Genomic DNA, 14,797 nt, shown 5'->3' on the forward strand with positions numbered 1-14,797 from the left:
TGGAACACCTCCATTTTGTCCGCAAGCGACACCCTGAGCTTCCAGTTGCTTGTTATTTTCATTCTCTGCTCCACTCCCACTCTGACCTCTGTCTTCGGCCTCCTATATTGTTTCAATGAAGTGCAATGTAAGCTCGAGGAACAGCACCTAATCTTTTGATTAGGCACTTAACAGCCTTCGGACTGAACATTGAGTTCAGCAATTTCTGCCCCTGTTTTTTCAGATGACAGCTGTTGGTAATAATTCTGCTATTCCCATTCACACCTCTTCTAGACCCATCTTTTGTTTCTGAATGTGTCCCATTACCATCCAGCTAGTCAGTTCTGGCGAAGGGTTGGCAACCTGAAACCTTGACTCTGTTTCTCTCTCCACAGATGCTGCCTGACCTCCTGAGTATTTCCAACATTTTCTGTTTTTATTTTAAATCAGTGTGTACGTTGGGGAACTGTAATTAAGGTTTTTAACTTCAGTAAGAAAGGTAGACTTGTCTATATTAGGGCACACCAACTAGAAGTGGTTCTGTAACAGCCTCGGCTGGTAGTACTGTGAAAAGCAGCCAATTGTTGTTTTGGGACAGGCTCTGCAGCATTGTAGAATGAGCAGAGGATTGCTCACAAGCAGTTGTTTGATTTTATTTTATTTTTTTATTCATTCACTGGATGTGGACGTCGCTGACATTTATTGCCCATCCCTAATTGATCTCGGGAAGGTGGTGGTGAGCTGTTTTCTTGACAACTGAGTGCCTATTACAAAGGGTAGTTAAGAGTCAACCCCATTGCTGTGGGTCTGAAGTCACATATAGGTAAGGACGGCAGATTCCTTCTCTAAAGGACATGAGTGAACCAGATAGGTTTTTATGGCAATCTGGTAGTTACAACAACAACTTGGATTTGTATAGTGTCTTTAACGTATTAAAACATCCCAAGATGTTATAAAACAAAAATAACATTTGACACTGAGCTACATAAGAGGAAATTAAGGCAGATGACCAAAAGCTTTGTCAAAGAGGTAGGTTTTAAGGTTCGTCTTAAAGGAGGAAAGAGAGGCGGAGAGGTTTAGGGAGGGAGTTCCAGAGCTTAGGGCCCAGGCAGCTGAAGGCACGGCCACTGATGGTTGAGCGATTATAATCAGGGATGCTCAAGAGGGAAGAATTTGATGAGCGTGGATGGATGAGGGTTTCAGCAGTGGATGCGCTGAGGCAAAGGTGGAGACGGGCAATGTTACGGAGTTGGAAATATGCGGTTTTAGTTATGCCGCGGATATGTGGCCGAAAGCTCATTTCAGGGTCAAATATGACACCTAGGTTGCGAACAATCTGGTTCAGCCTCAGATAGATGCTAGGAAGAATGATGGAGAGGGAGAGGTGTCATTGCCATTACTGATACTAGCTTTTTATTCCATATTTATTTCACTGTATTTAAATTCCCCAGCTACTGTTTGAACTCTGGTCTCCGGATCATTAGTTCTGGCCTCTGGATTACTAGTCCAATAACATAACCACTGTGCTACCGTTCCCTTGTGGTGCATCACCTCTGAAGGCTGAGGAATAGAATTGCTGAATTTTACAGAGGTGACGGTGGGTTGGGTTGGGGCACGGGGTGGGGGACGACAGTGCTTAGTGTAGTTCTTGGCCAGAACAAAATAGTACCAGGTTTGGTGTGTGGAAGTCAGTCGTGGATAAGGAGTCATTTTTTCCCTCTCCATTGAGATTTTATGCCAAGTCCTAATTGAGTCCAGTACAATAACATTGTGTCTAGTTATCCCGTGCTTGGGCATTCTAATTTCAGCCTGTGCATTCAGTGGAAGTAACAAGATGACTAACGAGAACAAAGCAGTTTTGGACTTGAACCACCTGCTGCTTTTGTCTGTTTCCCTTGCAGCTGGTGTCCCATGACTAAAATTTTCACGTGTGTTTATTTCCTGAAGCAGTAGTTTAGTAATTATATGTTGAATGTAATCACATTTGTCTGCTGTGATCTAGTCCAGCTGTTTTGATTGAGGATAGTATAAAATGAAGCACTAGTAATTTTCAAAATTTTAAAACATGCAGCTTCTGAATGGAAAATATAAACAAAAACAGTTTATCTAGGAATTATTAAATCACTTTTACATTGAATAGAATTCCAAGTCTCATTTCCAATAACCATTTAATATCCTCAAGCAAGTGTATGAAATGCACAATAGATGGAAATAACAGTTCAAATGTTAATAAATTTGTCATTGCCACTTGACAAACATTTCAATGACTGCTACTATTTTATCCACTGCAGTGTCCCAGAGGACCAGGCACAGTCGAAGAAGGCAGCCAAGAAACTGCAGAAAGAAGCAGAAAAGGCTGCCAAGAAGGCAGAGAAGCAGGCCAAATTGGTTAGTTTGGAAACGCCTTCAGATGCATGCAGTTCTATTCAAATTTGATAGATGGGTGGCAAGATTTAGATTTGCAGATATCGTTTTTGCAGTTCTTAAATAAAATCAATTTACAGAATGAAACACCAAAGCTTTGCAGATTGGCATGCCTTTAACCTTGTCATTCAACATCAAAAATGTGCTGGACCATTAACCCATGTTGTCCCAATCTTCCACTCACATGCGAAGTGGGGAATTACATTGTGGATTGGAAGATTTTATCATTAAGGGTAGGCAACATGTTTGTATGTTGATTCACAAGAAGTATGTTTCGCTTTGTTTTGTTGAAGTTTTTTCCGCTCCTTTCCAGAAGTTGGTGGCTCATGTTGCATACAGTTCATGGTTGTCAGCAACCTTCTGGAGCCATGTCCAGTGGACCGTCTTCATTACTGTGCATCAGCAGCCTTTTTGAACATGGGAAGTATTGCAACCAATGTTCCCTTTCATTTGGCAGGGTGGGGGTGCGTACGGCCCCTTTAAGGGGCTGCCTGGGCCATTCAAAATACTGCGCGTGCACGGTTAATCCCATTGAAGAGCTGGCTGCATGGGAGGTCCAGATTGATTGCAGCCCAATGTAATCTTGTCCTTTGAAATTCACACACTGGACATTTTCCAGCATGTCATCAGATGACAACTAGGAGTTTTTGAATTATATTTTTTCTCTCTCCCTTTTCTCCCCCACAACCACTGCTTCTCCAATTGTCCACAACCTAGGGACCCATAGGCTCTAATTGTACCAAATTGCTACTTTGTCTGAGATCAGCTAACTCATACAGATTTCAGATTCAATTTGGGACTTTGCTAGTCTATTTGGCTTAGCATTTACCTACTAAGTCATCAAGCAGTATTTTGACAAAATTGCCTTAAGTATGTGATGGAAAGGATTTGAAACATAAAAATTATTGAGATGCTACTGGTTCATATTTTTGAATGCAAGATAATTAACAATAATTTATGTAGTTGTGTAGTAATCGTGAATAATGCCATATTAGGTTGGATATCGATCCCGATGTTTGGGAGCCTTAATTAGTTTAGCTTAAAAAGGTATATATTTGTATGTAATTGATTGATATAGCTATAAGATTGCTAACTTTCCTCCTGGTTTAATATTTCCTGTAGGCAGCAGAAAATCAAGCAGGAGATGAAGAGGTGGGTGTTCATCTAATTTAAAGTTAAATTTTTTAAAATTTAAAATAAACTTTGATCTAACTACTATAATCCTTACAGGGTCTAGAATGCTTCTAATTGTTATCATTGGATAATTAATGTGCTAAAATTAATGTTCAGTCATGTTTCAATAGTGTATCTGCAATTTCTAGTTCACATTTCGATTGGTATCTGTCCAGAATTCTTTTGAGATCTTGCCATGTTTTAGTCGCCCTCGTGAGATGTGTTCTTCTAAAGTGATTGTACCATGTGGACCACATCCCGTGACTTTTTTCTTCACTTTGTGCTATGCCTTGCACATCCTGTGACTTTTTTCTTCACTTTATGCTATGCCTTGGGATGGAGAGTTTGATTTTTCTAAATCCATTTGCCTATCCATTTGGGAACACCCGGTTGCCACTTAAAAATGTATGAAATTTGAAGTCCAGTGTTAGCTCAGTAACTTAAAGTCTTCTTGGATCTTTTGCCAGATGGAGATAAAATCAATCCCACTTTCCCACTTTTGCTTATAATCTAATAGCTAGTGTATGGTTTGTAGGCTTAATTATTTTAAAATGTTCATGCAAGTAAATAAATTATGATTTCTACAATTGAGGTTTAGTCAATCAAATCTTTGGAGGTCTATTTTCTTATATGTAGTAGAACTTGATACCGGTTGAACCTCCCTTATCCAGAACTCCCTTATCCGGAACCACCCCTCGTACAGACCATTCCTGGCCATCAGGTGGCACATGCGTCGAACTCCGACTTTAGCAAATGAAGTCCTTCCTCGCTGCCGACTCCCGTAATCACTGACCTGACCCCACGATCCACCGCCCCTCCCCCCATGATCTCCCTGCCGCACTCCCAGCCCCAAGCTAGCTAGCCCCAATATCTCCTTGCTCAGAACCTGTGTCATCCAATTTAACGTGACCACCCCTTGTCCAGAAAAATCCCTTATCCAGAACAGTCCAAGTCCCGAGGGTTCTAGATAAGGGAGGCTCAATCTGTACATCAATAATATTATTTATGGATGGGGAATTTCTTTTACTTGAAGTATATGATTGCAAATTGTATTAGTGCAGTCCCTAAATGTGAATTTAACTATTGATTACATGAAGAATTTCAGATACATTAGGAAACTGACCATAAATTGGATTGGGTGATATAGTGAGTGTCATAAATGGGGCGAATAAACGCTTGGGCCTACAGGGCCTCTGCCCGTGGGTCGTTTCATTTAAGCATACTATATTTTGATATTTGCTTTATTTTTGATGCAGTGTATAAACATTCTATGGGGCTATTTCTTCATTAATTTTACTACCCAAGAGCTCCGAATGTTCTTGGTGCCCAGAGCCCCCAAAATTCTTAATCCAGCTCTGGTTACAAATTTGGGTCTGGTGTGGATATCTACCCTGGTTCAATGATGTCAGCCGCTCTCTTAAGCTGTCTGGTCACCTTGTTACTGAAGCTGACTCCCACTGTCCTATATCTACTAGTGTAGTAGCAGGGCCTGCAAATGTAATAGACACTCCCTTGTGTTCGGGATGCAATTTTTGTATCTTCTAAAGTTAAATGGAGTTGGGTGAGGCAAAGTTGATTTGAATTGTAAGCTGCTTTACTCCACAGTAGGTGAAACGCACAGAAGAATGAGATTGATGAGAGTTGCTTGATAGAGTTGATATAACATGTTCATGTACTGTTACAAAGCTAACACATGAGCGCTAGCTAATTCTGGTGGATCGTCAAACTTGACTTAAAAGCGCAATTTCTCTGTGTTCTGCCCTGCTGTCCAGCATATTGGAACAGAAGAACAGGTGTAGGCCATTTAGCCCCTCAAGCCTGTTCTGCCATTTAATGAGACCATGGCTGATCTGCGACCTAACGCGATATATCCCCTTTGCCCCATATCCCTTAATATCTTTGATTACAAAAAATCTGTCAATCTCAGATTTAAAATTAACAATTGACCTAGCATTCACTGCTGTTTGTGGAACAGTTCCAAACTTCTACCAGACTTTGCGTGTACAAGTTTTTCCTAACTTTACTCTTGAAAGGCCTGGCTCAAATCTTTAGGCTATGTTTTCTAGTCCTAGACTACCTAACCAGCAGAAATAGTTTCCCTCTATCCTATCAGTTCCCATTAAACTTTGATCAAATCACCCCTTAATCTTCTAAATTCCACAAATTAAGAACATAAGAAATAGGAGCAAGAGTAGGCCACCTGGCCCCTCGAGCCTGCTCCGCCATTCAATAAGATCATGGCTGATCTGATCATGGACTCAGCTCCACTTCCTTGCCTGCTCCCCATAACCCTTCACTCCATTATTGTTCAAAAATCAGTCTATCTCCACCTTAACTATATTCAATAACCCAGCCTCCACAGCTCTCTGGGGAAATTCCTCCTCATCTCAGTTTTAAATGGGCGACTCATTATTCTGAACCTATGCCCCCTAGTTCTGGATTCCCCCACGAGGGGAAACGTCCTGTCTGCATCTGCCTTGTCGAACCCCCTCAGTATCTATATATGTTTCAATAAGATCACCTCTCATTCTTCTAAACTCCAATGAGTATAGGCCCAACCTACTCAACCTTTCTTCATAAGTCAACCCCTTCATCTCGGGAATCAAACTAGTGAATCTTTTCTGAACTGCCTCCAATGCAAGTATATCCTTCCTTAAATGAGACCAAAACTGTACGCAGTACAATACGGCCCTAGTTTGTGTAATCGCTCCTCGTAATTTAACCTTTGGAGGACAGGTATCATTCTAGTAAATCTACGCAGCACTCCCTCCAAGGCCAATATATGCTTCCTAAGGTATGGTGCCCAAACTGAACAAAGTACTCCAGGTGTGGTCTAACCAGGTGTGTAAAACTGTAGCATGACTTCTACCCCTTTGTATTCTAGTCCTCTAGATATAAAAGCAAGCATTCCATTAGTCAAATCAAATCGCACGGGGTAGCCTGGAGGAGGAATTCATAGAATGCATATGGGATTGTTTCTTAGAACAGTATGTTACAGAACCTACAAGGGAGCAAGCTATCTTAGATCTGGTCCTGTGTAATGAGGCAGGAATAATAAACGATCTCCTAGTAAAAGATCCTCTCGGAATGAGTGATCACAGTATGGTTGAATTTGTAATACAGAAGATTGGGAAAATTTTAAATGACAGCAAAGAATGACTAAGAAAGCAATAAAGAAAGGAAAGATAGATTACGAAGGTAAACTTGCGCAAAACATAAAAACGGATATTAAAAGCTTTTACAGCTATATAAAACGGAAAAGAGTGACTAAAATAAATGTTGGTCCCTTAGAAGATGAGAAGGGGGATTTAATAATGGGAAATGTGGAAATGGCTGAGACCTTAAACAATTATTTTGCTTCGGTCTTCACAGTGGAAGACACAAAAAGCATGCCAAAAATTGCTGGCCACAGGAATGTGGGAAGGGAGGACCTTGAGACAATCACTATCACTAGGGAGGTAGTGCTGGACAGGCTAATGGGACTCAAGGTAGACAAGTCCCCTGGTCCTGATGAAATGCATCCCAGGGTATTAAAAGAGATGGCGGAAGTTATAGCAGATGCATGCGGATTGGAAAACAGCTAATGTAACGCCTCTGTTTAAAAAAGGGAGCAGACAAAAGGCAGGTTAGTTTAACATCTGTAGTGGGGAAAATGCTTGAAACTATCATTAAGGAAGAAATAGCGGGACATCTAGATAGGAATAGTGCAATCAAGCAGACGCAGCATGGATTCATGAAGGGGAAATCATGTTTAACTAATTTACTGGAATTCTTTGAGGATATAACGAGCATGGTGGATAGAGATGTACCGATGGATGTGGTGTATTTAGATTTTCAAAAGGCATTCGATAAGGTGCCACACAAAAGGTTACTGCAGAAGATAAGGGTACGCGGAGTCAGAGGAAATGTATTAGCATGGATAGAGAATTGGCTGGCGAACAGAAAGCAGAGAGTCGGGATAAATGGGTCCTTTTCGGGTTGGAAATCGGTGGTTAATGGTGTGCCCAAGGGATCAGTGCTGGGACCACAACTGTTTACAGTATACATAGATGACCTGGAAGAGGGGACAGAGTGTAGTGTAACAAAATTTGCAGATGGCACAAAGATTAGTGGGAAAGCAGGTTGTGTAGAGGACACAGAAAGGCTGCAAAGAGATTTAGATAGGTTAAGCGAATGGGCTATGGTTTGGCAGATGGAATACAATGTCGGAAAATGTGAGCTCATCCAACTTGGGGGGGAAAAAAAAACAGTAAATGGGAATATTATTTGAATGGAGAGAAATGACAACATGCTGCGGTGCAGAGGGACCTGGGGGTCCTTGTGCATGAATCCCAAAAAGTTAGTTTGCAGGTGCAGAGGTGCAGCGGGTAATCAGGAAGACGAATGGAATGTTGGCCTTCATTGCGAGAGGGATGGAGTACAAAAGCAGGGAGGTCCTTCTGCAACTGTATAGGGTATTGGTGAGGCCTCACCTGGAGTACTGCGTGCAGTTTTGGTCACCTTACTTAAGGAAGGATATACTAGCTTTGGAGGGGGTACAGAGACGATTCACGAGGCTGATTCCGGAGATGAGGGGGTTACCTTATGATGATAGATTGAGTAGACTGGGCCTTTACTCGTTGGAGCTCAGAAGGATGAGGGGTAATCTTATAGAAACATTTAAAATAATGAAAGGGATAGACAAGATAGAGGCAGAGAGGTTGTTTCCACTGGTCAGGGAGACTAGAACTAGAGGGCACAACCTCAAAATATGGGGGAGCCAATTTAAAACCGAGTTGAGAGAATTTCTTCTCCTAGAGGATTGTGAATCTGTGGAATTTTCTGCCAGTTGAGGCTAGCTCATTGAATGTATTCAAGTCACAGATAGATAGATTTTTAACCAATAAGGAAATTAAGGGTTACGGGGAGCGGGTGGGTAAGTGGAGCTGAGTCCACGGCCAGATCAGCCATGATCTTGTTGAATGGCGGAGCAGGCTCGAGGGGCTAGATGGCCTACTCCTGTTCCTAATTCTTATGTTCTTATGTAGACTTTTTGATTATTTTCTGTACCTGTCCATGACATTTTAATGATCTATGTACATAGATACCGAAGTCTCTTTGGACCTCCATTGTTTCTAGCCAGGTCAATAATTTGCCCTCAACTTATGCAAACAGTCTTTTATGAGGAACTTTATCGAATCCCTGCTGGAAGTCCATATAAATAACATCCATAGACATGATCTATTCTTTACGAATCCATGCTGGCTCTCTGATCAGCTGAAAATTTTCAAGATGTTCAGTCACACTCCTTAATTATAGACTCAAGTAATCACCCGACAACAAATGTTGGACTAACTAGTCTATAATTCCTTGGTTTCCCTCCCTCTTTCTTAAATAGTGGAGTGACGTATGCAGCGATTCGCTCCCTTCACAGCCTCCTGCTTAATTTCCCCCTTGGTGCCTGCGTTCTGATTTTTAAAAGCTTCTCTCAGCCCCCATAAATATTAAAAAAAAGGTTTCCAAGATCTGGCTTTCTAAATAACCAAAGTAATTGAGTGATGCAGTTATCTGATACCTTTTGTTTCAGTGCAACTTCAAAGGTGTTTGGGTCATATTTCTGTTGGTATGAATATTTACAGAGGTAGTTTTAAGCCACCTTGGCATCCAACATTCAAACAGCAAATGGTAAAACACATGGCAGAGGCTGTTTTTTTCCTCATTTCCATCTGTTTTTCACATGCCAGCCTAGAAAACAGTGGCTGCATTTTATGGTACTAGGCCCGCTCTTCATGAAAAGAGAAGGGAGATGGAAATGTAGCAGAGAATGTCCTCGAGCACTTTTCAGGCCATAGCTGCCCAGGATCTGCCGGAAAACCATTGAGAAGTCCTAAGCCGAGTCTTATTGTAGTGGTTGGGGGCGAAGAATTTAAATGTTTTATTTTGAGATAACACATCTGTTGTGGGGTTGTGCCTATTAATAGATTGTGATCTATTTTTAATCTGTGTTAGATTGAATTACAGTCTTGGTCTTTAAGACTCCTGATGTTGCAATAACAGAATGTATTTTAGTGCAGTATTCTGATCAATAGTTGATCTAAGTATTAGCTGAAAAATATGTGAACAAGTTGGTAGCAAGCTAAAAAAAAGTTGATGTTCATTTAACCAGGAGGTTGTGCAATTTTTATGATATTGTATGCAAATATTTGATCAGTTTTGTAATAAATTTTCTAGTACATTTTTACAGTCGTGAAAAAAGGTAGATACATTGTCAACAGTGCCATTCTTTTCATTTTGAGAATCCGATTTGTTCTGTTGATTGTACAAACCTATGGTTCAATAAAGAAAGTTATGTTCAGGTAATACTAATATATAGTTTATCACAAAAGGCTTTCAGAATATGCCACTCAATTCATTACTTATAAAGAAAAAATCCTCCACCATGCAGTGACTTATTATACCGGATTCTTAGTTGTGATTTTTATGGTAGTAAAGTCTGAACTTCTGGCATCAAGTTGCCATCTATGTGTTAAGATGTATTGGTTATATTTACAGTTCCAGTGTACTAAATGTGGTTTCCATTTAGGACTTTGCAAAAGACAGATATGGAATTTTTCCATTGATCCAATCACAGGAAAAGCTGGGTGAGTTTAATTATGAATAACATTTTTACTCCCTGCCGCCTGAAAAATGATCTGTTGCAACAGCTGCTACGTGTCTTTTAACACCGTCTGTTGTGGGTCTTTTTTAAAGCATGTCATCCCATCATGTGAAGCAAGATTGCAAAAAGACACCAATTATACTTTTTTTGGCTTTGTAAAAACTTACCATTTCCGTCTCAGCTTTACTTTTAAATATTTCATGAGCCGTAGAAAATGTTTCCTTTCTGCCAATAAATGCACAGTGCTCCCAGAGTCTCCTGTTAATTCTGATTTTGTGCTTGTAAATGCTGCCAGAATTTTCCTAGAAGGGATACAAGATTTAATAAGTCAAAAATCACATGCAAATTATGCAAACAACAACAAAAAAACTGGAGGCCCCTTTCTTGGAGATCCTGAGGATCCTTGTATGAGGAAAAATCTGGTTCGATATCTTCCAAAGAGGGTTTAAATTCCAGTGCTTTCTTCAAGTAAATGGATGCCATTGTACCAGCTAAAATGTCAGTAAAAATAATTGAATAAATGCAGTGTAATGTGGTACTGAGGCATATAGACCAAAAAAGGTCCCAGGTTTGATTCTTTATCTGTGCTTCACTGGTTTCAGCTGGTCTCTGGTGATCAGAGTGGCCCTGGCCTATGAAAGGGAAAAATAAGGTAGAGTATCCACTTTCAGATGCAGGTGTAAATGGTAGAAGTTTGGCCTCCATTATGAAGATGGGGCGATCCCACCTGAAGTCCTTGTATTGAAAATGTATATTGATCTTGAAGACAGATCAGTAGCTTAACTAGATTAGGTATTTTGATTGACCATTTGAATATCTTGATGTTTTGATCATTGTAGTAACGTGTTTTCTGAGCTAACCCTAAATTGGAGGTATCTTCTTTATGTAAAGACCGTGTGTTGGTTCATGTGAAAAATCTGACAGAAGCAAAAGCTGACCAGGTGGTCTGGCTCCGTTCCAGAGTCCACACCAGCAGAGCCAAAGGTAAGAACAACGCATTAGAGTATTCAGTCGTCTTTCACTTTATACTTGGTCAACAGGAAACAGCTTTTTGGAGGCAGAAGTTTCTCATGATAAATGTTTCCATTTAGTGTTCTTTCCTAAAAAAATAAGGCATGTTTAGGTGTGAACTACACAATAGAGAAAGGGAATATAGTTCTTAACAAATTGCTTTGATTTAAAAAAAAATGTTTGCAATTTTTTTTTAAGTTAGTAGGGTAAAATAGAAACCGAGTTCTTGTTTGTATGCTTTTATTTCTGTAAATTTTTTGTTTACAGCACCAAAAGAAAGATAGTACTGTGTTGGCTAGTTAGGAAATATTTGAAATAGGAGTGTCTAATTAAACAATTAATCAATAATTAACCATGACCCATTCCAGAGACTTGAGCATCTAATCTAGGCTGACACTTCAGTGAGCAGTACCAAGGGGGTGCTGCATTGTAGGAGGTACAATCTTTGGATAACACCTTAAACTGTGGTGCTTCTGGTGTCTTGGTAAATATTTGTCCCTGAATCACCATCGCATTTTTAAAAAGAACATTACCTGGATATTTACCACATTATTGTGTGCAAATTGGTTGCCACGCCTCCCTTCATTACATCAGACTACAAGTTTGTGGGTCTTTCAGCCTTGAAAGGAGGTGACTGAATGGGGAACTTCTAAAAGTATATGATAGTAAATTATATAAAAAATTGGAAAACCAGTTCAAATTAAACAGAGAGCAGAACAAGGGTGTCCATGTTCAAATTAGCAAAAGATTACTTTAGGGCAGATGCTGGAAAGTTATCCCCACATGTGCTCACGTGGAATGGATTTTAAGATATGGTGGAGAAGGCAAAAACCTTTAAGAAATGGCTTGATGCAGTGGTGGAGGTGTGTGTGTGGGTGGGGGGGAGGGGCTATGTACAGGTTCTTTCTGGATGGATGAGGGTGGATTAGCCAGTGTTTTGAATAACATAAGAAATAGGAGCAAGAGTAGGGTAGCCTGCCCCTTGAGCCTGCTCTGCCATTCAGTCATTTGTCAAGATCATGGCTGAACTTCTACATAAACTCCACTTTCCCACTTTATCCCCCTGGCCCTTGATTTCCTTAGTGACGAAAAATCTATCAATCTCAGTCTTGTAATATACACATCAACCGAGCACGCACAGCTCTCTGGGGTAGGGAATAATACAGTGAGCAATGTTCGCCTTAATTTTTTTATGGATGCGCTGTACCTTTAATGGGCTGCGCGGCCCATTCAAAGTTTTGCGTGTGTGCAAAATTGCACATTTGAAAAGCCGGTCCCAGACTGCACAGGTCCGGCAGATAGCTTAGAGGGGACATTGACAGTGAGTATTTTATGTTTCAAGTAAAAACATTTAGTAAACTAAATCCTCATTTTAATACAATTATAGGGCATGTTACTAAAATGGCTAATTAGTTGCCTATCATGTGCTCCTTTGCAGTGGGTCTTTGTTTAAACTATTTTGGCAACCTAAAAGTCAAGAAATAACTTCATTTTGGGGGAAAAACAAGATATTTTGGGCTGTGGAGTTCTGTGGGTTAATATTTCCCTCTAATCTATGAATTGAAGTGTTTTTCCCATACACTGGTTTCCGTATAGCTTTAAAGGAAAAGAGTGTTAATAACAAAAAATGTGACTAAGTTGTAAGAAGCAAAATAATGTGTCAGAGGATCTGACGTATGTAGCACTCAATGCGCACTATTTTTATCTACAGGGAAGCAATGTTTTTTGGTCCTGCGTCAGCAGCAGTTTAACGTCCAGGGACTTGTGGCTGTAGGAGACCGTGTGAGCAAGCAGATGGTCAAATTTGCTGCTAAGTAAGTTCAGAATTGCATCCTGTTGTCTGAAATACAATTATGAGAAAGTTGACTATTTACATTGAGGGCTACTTTTCATGCCTTGGTTCAGATATGTATCATTGTTAGCAAGCAATTCTAAAGTCATGTCGTGTTTTGATATGTAAGCAGGTAAAACACATTATTGAAACCATGTCTGTTTTGGAAATCTATGTGAACTAAATCTAATTCGGTACATTTCAGTAGCCAAAAAGGAAACCTGTCAAAGGCTCGGATTCAATGGATGAATAGGGAGAATAAATCAAATTTAAAACTTAAAAAAAACATTTATTACTTACATTGCAGTTAATAAAATGAGAACCAGGACAGATGCAAAGAATTTATAAAAGTTACAACATTAGAAAGGCTAATTGGGAGTTTGTGAGAAAATTAACAGAACAATGAAAATGCTTAGTAAGAAGCTTGTTAAGCTGAGGCTGGAGCTGCTAAGCGGTAGAGGAAATTTGTAGCGTAGAGTGAGAGAATAGCAAAGAAAGCAATGTAGTGTATTGTATACATTTTTATAGCTGAGGTGGATATTAAAATTGTGGAAACACTTGAGCTGTTAGAGATTAGTATTCAAAGATGGTATCTAGGAGGTCACACGGGGGCATAGCAAATCTATGCAAATTAAATCTAATCCTGTATATTTCATCCAAGGATCAGAAGGGAAGCTAGGAAAGAAATAGCAGAATAGCTGTTTATAATTTTAAAAAATTCTGCACAAAATTGTGCAAGAGGATCAGAGGCTGGCAAATATGACAGCTCTCTTCAAAAAAAAAAGAGATGGATAATCCAAAAAGTTATAGGCCGGTTAGTCTTCAGTTGGTAAACCTGGGGCAATTTTAAATGTGCCCAAATCAGGCATGAAGTTGGCAGTGTGTCCGCCGCAGTGCCTGCCGCAACCTTTCAACGGGAGGCCCATCCAAATTCAGGTTCCTCATTAGAATATAATTAACAAGCTGACTAGTGCTCCATGAGTGCCAGTGGCTAGCTTGCTGAACCTGGAGCTATGGTAGAGAATCAAGAACAGAGAATCCATGGCCAAGCTGACTGGAAGTTGACACAATAGTGAAGGGTGGTTGAGGTGCATGCTTTTGTTACCTCTAGAAACCTAGAAACATAAAAAATAGGAGCAGTAGTAGGCCATTCGGCCCTTCGAGTCTGCACCGCCATTCAATATGATCATTGTTGATCCTCTATCTCAACACCATATTCCTGCTTTTTCCCCATACCCTTTGATGCCTTTTGTTTCTAGAAATCTATCTATCTCCCTCTTAAATATATTCAGTGACTTGGCCTCCACAACCTTCTGTGGTAGAGAATTCCACAGGTTCACCACCTCTGAGTGAAAACATTTCTCCTCATCTCGGTCCTAAATTTCCTACCCCCGTATCCTGAGACTGTGACCCATTGTTCTAGACTTCCCAGCCAGTGGAAACATCCTCCCCACATCCAGTCTATCCAACCCAGTCATAATTTTATACGTTTCAATGAGATTCCCTCTCATTCTTCTAAACTCTGGTGAATACAGACCTAGTCGACCCAATCTGCTCATACGACAGTCCTGTCATCCCAGGAATCAGTCTGGTGAACCTTCGCTGCACTCCCTCTATGGCAAGTATATTCTTTCTTGGGTAAGGAGACTAAAACTGCATACAATACTCCAGGTGCAGTCTCACCAAGGCCCTGTATAATTGTAGTAAGACATCCTTGCTCCTGTACTCACATCCTCTTGCAA

The 14,797-nt window shown here is 40.3% G+C and overlaps 1 protein-coding gene across 1 annotated transcript in view; it reads left to right on the forward strand.

The window, feature by feature from the left end:
* Positions 1 to 14,797, forward strand: part of dars1 (aspartyl-tRNA synthetase 1) — an 80,092-nt gene that overhangs the window by 11,990 nt on the left and 53,305 nt on the right. Inside the window, exons 2-6 of the mRNA XM_070875393.1 lie at positions 2,271 to 2,367; positions 3,526 to 3,555; positions 10,139 to 10,196; positions 11,105 to 11,197; positions 12,936 to 13,038. Of these exons, the coding sequence (XP_070731494.1) occupies positions 2,271 to 2,367; positions 3,526 to 3,555; positions 10,139 to 10,196; positions 11,105 to 11,197; positions 12,936 to 13,038 (381 nt within the window). The remainder of the gene's footprint in view (positions 1 to 2,270; positions 2,368 to 3,525; positions 3,556 to 10,138; positions 10,197 to 11,104; positions 11,198 to 12,935; positions 13,039 to 14,797) is intronic.

This window comes from Pristiophorus japonicus, chromosome 3, assembly GCF_044704955.1.
Source record: "Pristiophorus japonicus isolate sPriJap1 chromosome 3, sPriJap1.hap1, whole genome shotgun sequence".
Taxonomy (NCBI): Eukaryota; Metazoa; Chordata; class Chondrichthyes; family Pristiophoridae; genus Pristiophorus; species Pristiophorus japonicus.